This window comes from Mizuhopecten yessoensis, unplaced genomic scaffold, assembly GCF_002113885.1.
Source record: "Mizuhopecten yessoensis strain PY_sf001 unplaced genomic scaffold, ASM211388v2 scaffold6779, whole genome shotgun sequence".
Classification (NCBI taxonomy): Eukaryota; Metazoa; Mollusca; class Bivalvia; order Pectinida; family Pectinidae; genus Mizuhopecten; species Mizuhopecten yessoensis.
Window position 1 is genome coordinate 1,093,379 of NW_018406720.1, and position 16,190 is coordinate 1,109,568.

The 16,190-nt window shown below is 38.1% G+C and overlaps 1 protein-coding gene across 1 annotated transcript in view; it reads left to right on the plus strand.

Moving 5' to 3' along the window:
* LOC110452642 (mitogen-activated protein kinase 14-like) overlaps positions 1-16,190 on the plus strand; it is a 33,330-nt gene that overhangs the window by 10,204 nt on the left and 6,936 nt on the right. The window contains exons 3-9 of the mRNA XM_021501280.1: positions 3,591-3,649; positions 5,403-5,514; positions 7,870-7,899; positions 8,343-8,390; positions 8,801-8,915; positions 9,654-9,725; positions 10,591-10,670. Of these exons, the coding sequence (XP_021356955.1) occupies positions 3,591-3,649; positions 5,403-5,514; positions 7,870-7,899; positions 8,343-8,390; positions 8,801-8,915; positions 9,654-9,725; positions 10,591-10,670 (516 nt within the window). The remainder of the gene's footprint in view (positions 1-3,590; positions 3,650-5,402; positions 5,515-7,869; positions 7,900-8,342; positions 8,391-8,800; positions 8,916-9,653; positions 9,726-10,590; positions 10,671-16,190) is intronic.

Here is a 16,190-nt window from a genome sequence, read left to right on the forward strand (position 1 = left end):
CCTATATAGATTGTAGGTACTGTTATATGTATAAACCTTAGGTCTAGATCTGTAACAGCCCTATATAGATTGTAGGTACTGTTATATGTAAACCTTAGGTCTAGATCTGTGACAGCCCTGATATAGATTGTAGGTACTGTTATATGTATAAACCTGAGGTCTAGATCTGTGACAGCCCTATATAGATTGTAGGTACTGTTATATGTATAAACCTGAGGTCTAGATCATGTTGGGTCCTCTGTGTGGAAGACAGCCAAGATCTGACTTATTTGAGGAATGCTTTATGTTAATCAGCTAGGTTAACATTCTATACTTGGAAATAGCAGGGTCTATCTAAAACTCAAATGAAATGGTTCAAATGATAATTATATTTATAGAGCTTTGTAATAAAAGCAATACAGTATGCAGTACATGTATAAGCCCTTATCCAGGCTAGTACTAATACTACTACAGCGTATTACTATTCCAGACCCCCTCTTAAAGAAGTGTCCAAATTGTTCACTCTCATCTGTATATGCCCGTCAAATTTGACGGAAGTATTATGGTATGGGAATGTCCATCTGGCTCGGCGTAAATTTTTGTTTGTCCTGCAATCTCCTCCTACATTTTTCGACCGATCTCTTTGAAACTTGGTATACATTATAATCATGATATGAAGTTGTGTCTCCCTTAAAAGAATTTTGATTCAACAATTTTTGCAAAAGTTATTGCCCTTTATTCATTTCAGTATTTGATTTTTTGTCCGGGGATTTTCTCCTACATTTTTTATAACATGTCAGCTTACCACTCTTAGAATGATGCAGATCTTATTTCAATGTAAGAAAACTTGTATATAACACTATATGGCATATATATGCATTCGATGGGCATATATTGTTCCGCCCCGCGATACTCTTGTTGACTTTTGATATCTACTGAATTACCTTCATCTTTTAATTTCTTTTCAATCTAATTAATTTTGTTATTTTACAGTTCTATTTTATAAAATAGCTATCTATATATGGAGTCATTGTAAGTACCTGTACTTAAATATTTAGACATTTTCTCTCCTGTGAGATTGGCAGGGTTGGATATAGGTCATATTAGGTCAACTGTATGTATACATGTACACATGTTCAACAATTCATCCTGATTTGATTACAAGTGATAAAGTATTATACACTTATCACATGTGATTAATTTGGGATAATAGTTATATACATCAGTTAATTTGAAATCACAGGGTCCAGTAATTACATCAGGAAATTATTGATACATATACCGTATTGTCGCATAGCTAGACGTGTCATTTTTCCTTTGATCTAGACATGGTATAACCAACCTGTTTTAGTTATACCATATGGTACAATTGTATGTATACAACTACAGTAATTATACAGACTAATATGATATCACAGGGGCTTGTATGTGATCAAATCAGGAATGTATTTATACATGAACTGTAGTGTGTCATGTGATATCTCAGGGGCTTGGAATTAGGAATGAATTTATGCATGAACTGTAATGTGTCATGTGATATCTCAGGGGCTTGTGATCAAATCAAGAATACACTGATACATGAACTGTAATGTGTCATGTGATATCACAGGGGCTTGTGATCAAATCAGGAATACACTGATACATGAACTGTAATGTGTCATGTGATATCTCAGGAGCTTGTGATCAAATCAGGAATATACTAATACATGAACTGTAATGTGTCATGTGATATCACAGGAGCTTGTGATCAAATCCAGATGTCTTGTGACATCTTTGTCCAGATTTTGTCACAGGAGCCCGATGACTTGATTTCAGGGTATCAGGATATATGTGGTTTACAAATGATATAATGTGCATGTATAACCTCCTATCAAATTGAACAATTTCAAGTGCATAATGACAAGGATGTTTGAATTAAAAACATATATATGCCCATTAAATAAGCCCAAGTTCAAACAATCTGATTTACAGTGAATTATGCCTGTATTTATTGCTGTGATGGACAAGTGTTATACCGGTCTACTTGAATTACTTCACTATACATATTAAAAACGACTGATTTACAGTGAATCATGCCTGTACTTATTGCTGTGAGGGACAAGTGTTATACCGGTCTACTTGAATTACTTTAAATATTAAAAACGACTGGTCATTTATCGTATTACTTGGTATCTGTGCCGAATGTTGTTGTTTTCCTCTTGACCCTGATAGCAAGCCATTACCCATACATAGACCTCAAACCAGCTCAGTGTACTAAATCTTGTGTGTATATATACACTGTACATGTGAGTATCACTGTTCATGTTAACACTAAATCTTGTGTGTGTATATATATACACTGTACATGTTAACACTAAATCTTGTGTGTGTATATATACACTGTACATGTTAGTATCACTGTACATGTTTACACTAAACCTTGTGTGTATATACACTGTACATGTTAACACTAAATCTTGTGTGTATATATACACTGTACATGTAAGTATCACTGTACATGTTAACACTAAATCTTGTGTGTATATATACACTAGATGTAAGTATCACTGTACATGTTAACACTAAATCTTGTGTGTATATATACACTGTACATGTAAGTATCACTGTACATGTTAACACAACTGTCTTCTGTACATGTAACGCAGCTTGTCTTGGCAACCACGCCAACACATACATACATTTAATATACCTGTTTTGTAAATTTTTATTGAAATAACTATGCAGTGTCATTAAAAGGTCATAAATTAGAAATTTACAGCATCATTATGTTCGTTTATTTGTGTGTGCTTTACATCCTATTAACAGCTATGGTAATTTAAGGACCTGCCTGGTTTTGGTAGTGCAGGAAAGCCAGGGTAGAATCTGGAGAAAAAACCCACTGACCTTGCCTTAATTGCGACTGTCCCTGATGTAGGCCTCAAACCTGTGACCTATTTGATGGGGGGGGACACTGTAGCCCAACAGCATAATTAGCATGACCACTCCGCCACTGTAGCCCAACAGCTAATAAGCATGACCCCCCCCCCCCACCCCCCCCCCCCCCCCCCCCCCCCCGGCCACTGTAGCCCAACAGCGTAATTAACATGACCACTCGGCCACCACAACCCCACAGCATAATTAGCATGACCACTCGGCCACTGCCGTAGCCCAACAGCATAATTAGCATGACAACCAGGCCACTGCAGTAGCCCAACAGCATAATTAACATGACCACCAGGCCACTGCAGTAGCCCAACAGCATAATTAACATGACCACCAGGCCACTGCAGTAGCCCAACAGCATAATTAGCATGACAACTCGGCCACCATAACCCAATTGCAACAGCATAATTAGAATGACCCCTCGGCCACTGTAGCCCAACGGCATAATTAGCATGACCACCCGGCCACTGCAGTAGCCCAACAGCATAATTAACATGACCACCAGGCCACTGCAGTAGCCCAACAGCATAATTAGCATGACCACTCGGCCACTGCAGTAGCCCAACAGCATAATTAGCATGACCACCAGGCCACTGCAGTAGCCCAACAGCATAATTAGCATGACACTTCATTGTGTAATGTTAGAATTGTGTCACTAGAATAATAAAAATGAATTTTATGTTTATCAGATAATTGGCCTGTTAGACGTGTTCACACCCCAGACCTCCCTGGCAGACTTCGATGATGTGTAAGTATATTAGTGTTTTAACCTCAAACCTTAAGTCCCTGTAAGCTTATGCTATACCATCCATTATCTGTCAATTAACATTTTTCTTTGAACAGAAATTCTTTTTGAAAATTTGAAGACTCAGAGTGCTGATATTTGGCCAGTATGTACACCTGGGATGGGGTACTATAAACTTTTGTCATATAAATGACTTTGACTTATTTTCAAGGACACATGGTTACATATTTGAAAAATTGCAAGCAATCTTTTCTTGAGATCATGAAAAAGAGCTATGAAACTTTGGTAGACTAGAGTGAAATTATTTAAAATTTGTTGTGTTTAGATTAGGTGTAAGATTAACTATGACTACTGGCAAGGGACAAAAGTTAACATAGGTTATAATTAGTAAAAGGTAAAAAGCATAACCCTTTCACCACTGTAGACCATAATGGACTCATCCAGATCAATGCATAGTAGAGTCTACTTAAGTTACATAGGGGTGAAAGGGTTAAAGGAACTTCTTTCTTATAGCTCCATGCATGAGAACAATGGTCATGATGTTTGGCAAGTAGACATATTTGATGGTTTGCTATAAAACACGGTCATGATGTTTGGCAAGTAGACATATTTGATGGTTTGCTATAAAATATCTTCTTAAAAATCCAAAATGTATTATAGGTGTCATGTTTTGACAGACGAGGCTATATATATATAGCTAGTACCTGTGGAAGAACCATGATACTTTGATACGTTATGCAGACCCATAATGTGAAAGTCTAGAGATTTGTATCCTAATGCCTGTATAATCTGACCTATGCTTCATTGCTAAGAACTGTTAAGCTTGACGCCCTCATCAACTCACCAAGCTCGTGTAATTTATATTATTGTACATGATTGACGATATGTAAATAAATGGTTAATAATATGTAACAGACTGGGACATAGCTGTATGTGTAAATTGTATACTGAGCTACAGGTAAGTTCAGGTTAGTATATAGCTATACACAGTAATGTCATGTGTGCAGTAGACCATTGATGAGCTAGCTATCTCAGTACCAGATAAACCTGCTGTTAACGGTGACACCTTTGTGATAAAAAGCATAATCTCCATTTCACCATCATATACCTGTGAACATTTATAATAATGCTAGTGCACATGTATACATTGTACTAGAATGACAACATGTACATCAAATTTATACAATGTACCATAATTACAACATATACATTGCACATGTTTACATTGTACTAGAATGACTAACAACTTGTACATCAAATTTATACAATGTACCATAATTACTACCTATACATTGCACATGCATACATTGTACTAGAATCACAACTTGTACATCAACTTTATACAATGTACCATGATTACAACATATACATAGCACATGTTTACATTGTACTAGAATCACAACTTGTACATCAAATTTATACAATGTACCATGATTACAACATATACATCGCACATGTATACATTGAACTAGAATGACAACTTGTACATCAAATTTATACAATGTACCATAATTACAACATGTACAATATGCTATGTATATATAAATATTCAAGATGTATGCATGCATATATATATTTCCAATTACAGATGAAGAAAAAAACAACCCTAGTCATTTCAGTATTCTGAAGCCTCATTTATTATGTATTACAGCCAAGGGAAGTCTGGCCTACAGACCTGTATGTGAGCAGCTGTATAGTAACCTCAGGTAGCTGTGTTATTGTAAACAACTGTTTATTGACCTTCTGTTTATTACAGCTACCTGGTCACTCACCTGATGGGTGCTGACCTTAACAACATAATCAAGACACAGAAGCTTAGTGATGATCACGTCCAGTTCCTCGTCTATCAGATCCTGCGTGGACTCAAGGTAACAAAGTTAGGACTTTGAATTAAACTTATAATGAAATTTGATCCATAAACAAAATCACTACTTGGAAATTGAGGTAAAATTTCACTATATTAATTTTTTGAGCTGTCTGGCAAATTTCCAAATGACATTCGAGCAAAGACTAAAAAACAGAGATCTGTACATAGAGCTCTCTTGTCCAATTTCAAGATTTGTAAAATGCATACCTGCCGATATTTCACACTTGAGCCCTATTTGACAAAATAAGTGTGTTTAACAGTTAAACTCTTCAGTGTTGCAAATGTGATTTGTAAAACCAGCTCTTTGAAGCATGTCTAGATGTAATGTGTTTTTATAAAATGTTCTTCACATTCATGCTGATAAGAGCGTATCAGGTGTAAAAACAGTAACGTTGCTCTGTGTATTGAATTAAAGGAGTATTGAGTATAATACAAGACAGAGAATTCTACTGAAATCAACAAATCATAAAATAATACTTCTCGCTCCAAAGTAGAGACAGACTTGGGGGAAATAATTGGGGGGGGGGGGGGGGGGGAAAGTTTATAATCAATTGCTACTTAAAGATCCCCATATAGCCATGCCACCAAATGTAACTATGCCGTATAAACATTTTGACTACTAGTGTATCTTCAATGAATAATTCCAGAACAGAAAAACATACCTTGCAAAACTTTCATGAATACATTATAATGATAAGATAAACATTAATATCAGCAGCAGAGTTCTGATCATGAGTATAAAGATGTTCAGTGCCCAGATCTAGACCAGGGCTCATATTCATGAAACCAATCTCATGCTTAAGCATTTTTTGTGTGCTCAAACCAACTTTCTTGTAACTCACTTAAAAAGTGTCAAATGATAAAAAAGTCAAATGTAAACAATGAAAACAGTATTTGGCTTTTAATCTTTTCATTTTTTAGCTCATTGGGCCCGAAGGGCCAAGTGAGCTTATCCCATGCAGCAGCGTCCGTCGTCCGTCAACTTTTTCCTTTAAAACGCTACTAGTCTTGAACGGCTCAGAGGATTTTGACCAAATTTGGTCTGGAGCATCATTGGCCAAAGGGTTATCAGTTTGTATGAATGGAGGGTATGGTCCCCCTGGGGGCAGAGGGGCGGGGCCAAATAGGGGGAAAATAGGTAAATCTTTAAAAATCTTCTCCTCAACCAATTGAAGGATTTTTTTCTCCTACTATACAAGTGAAGGGATTTAAACCAAATGCAGTCTGAAGCATGCTTAGGGAGAAAAGAATCAATTTTGTTTAAACTGAGGTGTGTGGATTCCCCTTCTTTGGGGCAGATTAGTGGGGCCCATTAGGGGAAATAGAGGAAAACATTAAAGATCCTTCTCCTTCTGTACCGTTGAAGGGATTTTAACCTAACCAAACTTGTTTTAGAGAATCTTTGGGCAAAGGGAATTGAATATTTATAAATGGAAGATGCAACTTTGTTACTTGTACTCCTTTGATAAACCTGAATGGTACTCAGCAGGTTTTAAATTGAAAAATAAAATACCAGGTGAGCTATTAAGGCCCCTGGGCCTCTTGTTTTCTCTCCAAATAATGGTCGAAAACAGATTTCATTATGATTTATAAACGGAACAAGAAATGAGTCTTGAGCACAAAATCCATGCTTGAGCATGAGAACGGTTTCATGAATACAGGCCCAAAATTAGAACCCTGGACCCCTGGACTACAATCATTATGTACTGTTGCTCTGACCAATCGAGCTACCTTGTCAACCGTAGTACTCCTGACCTAATTACACTGCAGTTATAGCCAGAGCAAAATCCAGGGGAGGTTACTGTAGGTATGAAAACCACAGTGGATTTCTCTTGTGATTTTCCTGCAGTGGGGGTCCTTAAAGGTGTAATTTTCAGTCAGTATATATTAATATTAAATCATCTTTTATATAAAATGTACCGACATATTGATGCGTAATCTTAAGTCAGTATATATTAATATTAAATTATCTTTTATATAAAATGTACCGACATATTGATGAGTAATCTTAAGTCAGTATATATTAATATTAAATTTTCTTTTATATAAAATGTCCCAACATATTTATGCGTAATCTTAAGTCAGTATATATTAATATTAAATTATCTTTTATATAAAATGTACCGACATATTGATGAGCTTAAAGGTGTAATCTTCAGTCAGTATATATTAATTTTTTAAATAATCCTTTATATAAAATATACCGACATGTTGATTAACTATTTTAAAGTTGTCATGTGAACTTAACTTGACTCAGTACAGGCATTTCGTACAACTTTTGACAGTGTATAGTGTAGATTTACATCAGATAACAGACCTGGAAATCAATTCTCATACATGTTTATTGTAATTTCAGTATATACATTCAGCTGGGATCATTCATAGGGTAAGTGATCAAAGCAGAGAATGTCAAATAAAATGCTCAACTCTGACATTGTTTTACATCTATTGTTATTGATTTATTCAAATGGATCAATAATAAAGACAATTTATTCACCGATACAAAAATCCCATATACATTTGTGTATTACTTGAGATCATTTCTGATAAATGTATCTCCCCTTCTGTTTCCACACATATTCAAAATTGAACCTAAGTAGGAGCTTATGTTTGGAAACTTTTTTCTGTAAACTATCCATGATGTGAAATGTTTGTGTTGTGATATTGCTGCAGTACATATTGTATCATGTAAATTATGTGTTTTGTCTGCGATTAAAATTCTAAGATTATGAATCAGTTTGCACTATTTGATAAGCCAAGTCCTCCTGAGTTTGTTCGGACCTGATTCAATGTATTATGTGTTGATGACATCACTTAATTTATCTTCAGGATCTCAAACCTAGCAATATTGCTGTCAATGAAGACTGTGAGCTTAAAGTAAGTACGAGTTTTAGAAGAAAACAGATACTTTACAGAAGAATCGCAGGAATTATCACCAGAATGATCTCCTTTTATGAAGGACTAGGAACACTTTCGTTTATCACGATCCAAATGGTTTGAACATGCCCCAGGTCTTGAGGGATCAACGGACTAAGCTCTTTTATCACGTATATGGATAGTATGTTGGTAGCAAATGTGTAAAACTGATGGATATTGTTTGAAATAAGTGAGCATTACATTCTAGCGAAATTGCTAATATAAACTAGTTAGTATAAAGGTGTCACAAAGACAAATTACCTTCAGTACCACAATCATGTAATCTTACGGATGAAATATATATATAAACCAGAACAAGGAATAAAATTCAGAATCTCATTATCCTCATGTGTAATTGTGTTGTATTTCAGATTTTGGATTTTGGTCTGGCCCGTCACACAGAGTCCGAGATGACCGGTTACGTTGCCACTCGCTGGTACAGGGCACCCGAAATCGTCCTCAACTGGATGCACTATACCCAGACAGGTAAGGGGATATAACTGAGCAGATGAAGTAGTAACTGACAGTAAAATAGGGAACTCATAGTAAATAGTTTGCCTGTGATGGATATATTGTAACTATCTCCCCTAACCTAACTAATTGTAATTACCTCCCTTTCCTGTGATGAATATTTTATAATTATTTTCCCTTAACCAGCCACTTAATAGTATCACAGAAGTTTACTGTTATAATTTAGAATTCAAAGTTTATCACTGTTGTAATTTAGAATTCAAAGTTTATGTATATCATGACAGGAGTGTAACAAATTGTTTACACTTTAAAGTCATCAGGGAACTTTTGTTTATGACAAACTTATAAAAGTCACTGACGCTATAGCCACTAGCTTATGCTGTATACATTAGTCTAATACCCATTGTGAAATAGTGACAGCCTTGTGTTTTGATTTTTCAAGAATCAAGCCACTGAAATTGATGAGCACTTAAATTTAGATTTTTTTAAAACTTTTGATGTCTTGCTGAAGCCACTGGCAGTATCTGCTACTACCAGTGTCCTAAATGACATTGCTCATATAGATATGTTAGACTAATAATCAGATAATACATCATTGATCCACTTTGCTAATAAGTACAAGTTTTATATTCATTGAAATTTATTGACATTATCCTTTTAATAATTAACTTATTCAATCATATACATGTCAACAAATCAAGACAAACATAATCCCACATTAACATGAAATAATGTGGAACTGTTTGATTTCAGTGGATATCTGGTCAGTGGGCTGTATTATGGCTGAGATGTTGACCGGTAGGGCGCTCTTCCCAGGAACAGATCGTATCCTTTCTTACCTTACCGTACCTCAAATTTCAGCCCTGTTTGTCTGTAGGATGTGTTAGTTTCTTTTTAGGGTTTCACAAGGAATGTCTTTTCATATTTTTTTATATTTTTTTAAATCATAGGTTCTGCAATAATGCCGCTGTGTGTGTAAGTGTCGAGATCAGTGAAGATATCACGCTCCAAGGTTTTCTGAAATACCAGTTCACTAAGGAACTTTCACTTTAAAGATAATAATCTTATTAATAGTATGTCAAGGCTAATACATAGGTTATAATCCAACGTTATTCCCATGTCCAGATGTCACTATCTCCCTAACCCAGACACAAAATAATATTACAGAATTTTACTGTTAAAATTTAAACTTATAAATATAATTGTTTGTTCCAAGTCGGAAAGTCATCAGAATGAGTTTGTTTATGACAAACAAATATATCTTGAAATGAACAGTATTGAAAAGTTTCTCTGTTTGATTATTTTAATTTCCTGGCCTAGTTTCATGAACATAAATACCCTTTAAAAACATTGCTGAAGTATAACAAAACCCTTAAAATTTCTTAACTACAACAGTGCTTTCCAAAGGGAAAACTAAATTTAAGTAATTGCCTGCAAATGTGATTTCAGTTAATTTGATTAATATACCATGCTGAGGTATGGATTAACCATTTGATCTGAATGCTTTTAAGTGTAGTATGACACAGCTGTGTATTAACTGGTATAGGAGTGCTGATGATAATAGGTAAATTGACTTCGGTGTAGGTGATCCCTTGTGTTGTTGGTTGTCTCCAAATACTGAGTGGTCTAATTAAACAGGGTGTGATCTATGTGATCTGTGTCTGATATCAACCTTGACCCTGGTACACAGACATAGACCAGCTTAGCCGCGTGTTGTCACTTACTGGTACCCCAGACGAAAACCTACTTAAAAAAATTAGCAGTAGAGAGGTAAGTTATGATCAGTACATATTACCCACCTGTCATGTAGGATGTCTTTGGCCTCGGGAGTTCAGATGATTCCCGATGTTGGACATTTTTATTGGAACAGTTCAGATATATATATATGTTTTTGATTATTAGTTTGTTTGTGACATTTCTTTTGCTGATTTAGTAAATGTATACTTTTACATTACATGTAGATTTATTTTACATGTAAAGAGATAAACATGAACAATTCTTTAATGTAAAAGTGTTAATGATACCCTGCTAGTATTACTGTAGGGGACTATAGGTCTGTACTCAGTCCTCCACTGATATTCCTGGCGGGGACCATAGGTCTGTACTCAGTCCCCCCCTGGTATTACTGTAGGGACTATAGGTCTGTACTCATTCCTCCACTGATATTACTGTAGGGACTATATTACTGTAGGGACTATAGGTCTGTACTCAGTCCTCCACTAATATTACTGTAGGGGACCATAGGTCTGTACTAAGTCCTCCACTGGTATTACTGTAGGGGACTATAGGTATGTACTCAGTCCTCCACTGATATTACTGTAGGGGACTAGAGGTCTGTACTCAGTCCTCCACTGACATTACTAGAGAGGACTATAGGTCTGGACTCAGTCCTCCACTGGTATTACTAGAGAGGCCTATAGGTCTGTACTCTGTCCTCCACTGTTATTACTGTAGGGGACTATAGGTCTGTACTCAGTCCTCCACTAATATTACTGTAGGGGACCATAGGTCTGTACTAAGTCCTCCACTGGTATTACTGTAGGGGACTATAGGTCTGTGCTCAGTCCTCCACTGATATTACTGTAGGGGACTAGAGGTCTGTACTCAGTCCTCCACTGACATTACTAGAGAGGACTATAGGTCTGTACTCAGTCCTCCACTGGTATTACTAGAGAGGCCTATAGGTCTGTACTCTGTCCTCCACTGGTATTACTGTAGGGGACTATAGGTCTGTACTCAGTCCTCCACGGGTGTTACTGGAGGGGACTATAGATCTGTACTCAGTCCTCCACTGGTGTTACTGTGGGGACTATAGGTCTGTACTCAGTCCTTCACTGGCATTACTAGAGAGGACGATAGGTCTGTATTCAGTCCTCCACTGGTGTTACTGGAGGGACTATAGGTCTGTACTCAGTCCTTCACTAGCATTACTAGAGAGGACGATAGGTCTGTATTCAATCCTCCACTGGTATTACTGGAGGTACTATAGGTCTGTACTCAGTCCTCCTCTGATATTACTGTAGGGGACCATAGGTCTGTACTCAGTCCGCCACTGGTATTACTGTAGGGGACTATAGGTCTGTATTCAGTCCTCGACTGGTATAACTGTAGGGACTATAGGTCTGTACTCAGTCCTCCCCTGGTGTTACTGTAGGGACTATAGGCCTGTACTCAGTCCTCCACTGGTGTTCCTGGAGGGGACTATAGATCTGTACTCAGCCCTCCACTGGCATTACTAGAGAGGACTATAGGTCTGTATTCAGTCATCCACTGGTATAACTGTAGGGACTATAGGTCTGTACTCAGTCCTCCACTGGTGTTACTGGAGGGGACTATAGATCTGTACTCAGTCCTCCACTGGCATTACTAGAGAGGACTATAGGTCTGTATTCAGTCCTCCACTGGTATAACTGTAGGGACTATAGGTCTGTACTCAGTCCTCCACTGGTGTTACTGGAGGGGACTATAGGTCTGTACTCAGTCCTTCACTGGCATTACTAGAGAGGACGATAGGTCTGTATTCAGTCCTCCACTGGTATTACTGGAGGGACTATAGGTCTGTTCTCAGTCCTCCACTGGTATAACTGGAGGGACTATAGGTCTGTACTCAGTCCTCCACTGATATTACTGTAGGGACTATAGGTCTGTATTCAGTCCTCCACTGGTAGTACTGGAGGGACTATAGGTCTGTACTCAGTCCTCCACTGACATTACTGTAGGGACTATAGGTCTGTACTCAGTCCTCCACTGGTGTTACTGTAGGGACTATAGGTCTGTACTCAGTCCTCCACTGGTGTTACTGTAGGGAATATAGGTCTGTACTCAGTCCTCCACTGGTACCGCTGTAGGGACTATAGGTCTGTACTCAGTCCTCCACTGGTATTACTGGAGGGACTATAGATCTGTACTCAGTCCTCCACTGGTGTTACTGGAGGGACTATAGGTCTGTACTCAGTCCTCCACTGGTATTACTGTAGGGACTATAGGTCTGTACTCAGTCCTCCACTGGTGTTACTGGAGGGACTATAGGTCTGTACTCAGTCCTCCACTGGTAGTACTGGAGGGACTATAGGTCTGTACTCAGTCCTCCACTGGTGTTACTGGAGGGACTATAGGTCTGTACTCAGTCCTCCACTGGTAGTACTGGAGGGACTATAGGTCTGTACTCAGTCCTCCACTGGTATTACTGTAGGGACTATAGGTCTGTACTCAGTCCTCCACTGGTGTTACTGGAGGGACTATAGGTCTGTACTCAGTCCTCCACTGGTAGTACTGGAGGGACTATAGGTCTGTACTCAGTCCTCCACTGGTGTCACTGGAGGGACTATAGGTCTGTACTCAGTCCTCCACTGGTAGTACTGGAGGGACTATAGGTCTGTACTCGGTCCTCCACTGGTGTTACTGGAGGGACTATAGGTCTGTATTCAGTCCTCCACTGGTATAACTGGAGGGACTATAGGTCTGTACTCAGTCCTCCACTGGTATTACTGGAGGGGACTATAGGTCTGTACTCAGTCCTCCACTGGTGTTACTGGAGGGACTATAGGTCTGTACTCAGTCCTCCACTGGTGTCACTGTAGGTTCGTACTCTTTCGCTTCCTCTACTGTATATGATGTTATTGCCCTCTGGGGTGTATCCTTTGTCTAGGGCATACTTCATACAGTCTTTCATTTATTTACCATATTGTTTATGTGTAGATCTTGGGATTGTGTATTGTCACAAAGTAAATCGGGTCTTGTGGCCCTCTATACACAGAGTTATGTCCCTTTGAACTCTATACACAGAGTTATAGCCCTTTATACATTTTTAGCCCACCATCATTTGATGGTGGGCTATTCAAATCACCCTGCGTCCGTGGTACGTCCGTCGTCTGTCGTATGTCGTCCGTCGTCCGTCCATAAACAATTCTTGTTATTGCTATTTCTCAAGAAGTACCAGAGGGATCTTTCTCCAATTTTATATGCAGGTTCCCCTTGATCCTTATCTGTGCAGGGCAACTTTTGAGACTGATTGGATAAACAACATGGCCGACAGGCAGCCATCTTGGAGTTTGATAGTGAAAGTTTGTTATCGCTATTTCTCAAGAAGTACCAGAGGGATCTTTCTCCAATTTTATATGCAGGTTCCCCTTGATCCTTATCTGTGCAGGGCAACTTTTGAGACTGATTGGATAAACAACATGGCCGACAGGCAGCCATCTTGGATTTTGATAGTGAAAGTTTGTTATCGCTATTTCTCAAGAAGTACCAGAGGGATCTTTCTCAAATTTTATATGTAGGTTCCCCTTGGTCCTTAGCTGTGCAGGGCAACTTTTGAGACTGATCGGATAAACAACATGGCCGACAGGCAGCCATCTTGGATTTTGATATTGAAAGTTTGTTATCGCTATTTTCCAAAAATTACAGGAGGGATCTTTCTCAAATTTGAGGTATAGGTTCCCCTTGGTCCTTAGCTGTGCAGGGCAATTTTTGAGACTGATCGGATAAACAACATGGCCGACAGGCAGCCATCTTGGATTTTGATAGTGTAGGTTTGTTACCGCTATTTCTCCGGAAGAACTAGAGGGATCTTTCTTAAATTTTATATGTAGGTTCCCCTTGGTCCTAGCTGTGCAGGGCAATTTTAGAGACTGATCGGATAAACAACATGGCCGACAGGCAGCCATCTTGGATTTTGATAGTGAAAGTTTGTTATCGCTATTTCTTGGGAAGTACGGGAGGGATCTTTCTCAAATTTTAAATGTAGGTTCCCCTTGATCCCTCGTTGTGTATGTTATATTTTGAGACTGATCATAAAAACAAAATGGATTAAAAGAAGAACTAAACAGATCTTTCTCATATTGCAATTATTGATTCTATTTCTTTCACATTAAGTACTGTACTAGTAAATATGTGAAATGACAAACACACTTTGAAGGTTAACTTTCATACACATCAGTATTAAGTTTAGATCAAAAGTTACCTCAAGGTGCATTTACTGTTAACATGACTTGATCAAACAGATATGAGGGAAGAAGAGAAAAGATCGAACTGACAAAGAACTAATGAAGATGGTACAAAGGTGTGCGCCAAGATCCCTCTGGGATCTCGTCTTTTTTATTAACAAAGTTTGTGTGAAGGTAGAAGACTATGAATTGCTTACAATACCTTACCTTCATGTTTGTTAATTTTTTTCTAAAGACTCTTCCATGCCCAGAGTTGTAGGAGAGGGAAATTCCACCCTCAGGATTTTCAATTGAAAATCCCGAGGGTGGAATTTCCCTCTCCTACAACCCTGGGCATGAAAGAGTATTTTTCTCTCATTCCAACTACCAGAATAAGCTCAAAACCCATGAAAGTGCTTTTGGACTGGCAACCATTTTGAAAATATCAATTTTTCCCCTGAGCTTTTTGAACAAAAACGAATTGTCAGCGATGTTTTAGCGTATCCCATATTTGCAAACAACATCTGTACAGAAAAAATAATCTCATCTTTCTAATGTGTACAGTAAGTATATCGTAAAAGGTTTTAATTTCATCACATTGCCTTTTCTGCATTGCCGCATAGGTGTTTTCCAAATTGGAGACATCAAGTGATTGTGGAGCCATTGTGACTGTACGCCCGTGTAAGATAGACTCAGCGAGCATGATTATCTTACATGGCCAGCATTATCTTGATTGGATATGAGAGAAAAAGGAAATCAGATATATATGAATTCCTTTTTAGGTCACCTGAGACAAAGTCTCAAGTGACCTATTGCGATCGCCTTTTGTCGGGCGGTGTCCGTCGTCCGTCATGCGTCCGTAAACAATTTACATTTTCGACTTCTTCTCTAAAACCCCTGAACCAATTTCAATGAAATTTTGCAGGAACCTTCCATGGACAAAGGTCAACAAAAATAGTGGCCTGTTTAGTCCCAAGACCCCAGGGGCCTGAGGGGCGGGGCCAAAAAGGGTCAAATTGACTAAAATTTCAAAAATCTTCTTCTTTGGGGCCAAAAAGGGTTGAATTGAATAAAAATTTCTAAAATCTTCTTCTCAAAGACCCAGATATGGTAGAATCAAACACTCTTCATAGATGGAAGGGTCTTAAGGTTTATGACCCTGGGGTCTCACGTTTACCCCCTGGGGAAGGAGGGGGGGGGGCAAACTTTATTATGGTTTATAATGGCAATTGATTTTGATAGTGAAAGTTTTTTATCGCTATTGGGGAAGAACGAGAGGGATCTTTCTCAAATTTTATATGTAGGTTCCCCTTGGTCCTAAGCTGTGCAGTGCAACTTTTGAGACTGATCGGATAAACAACATGGC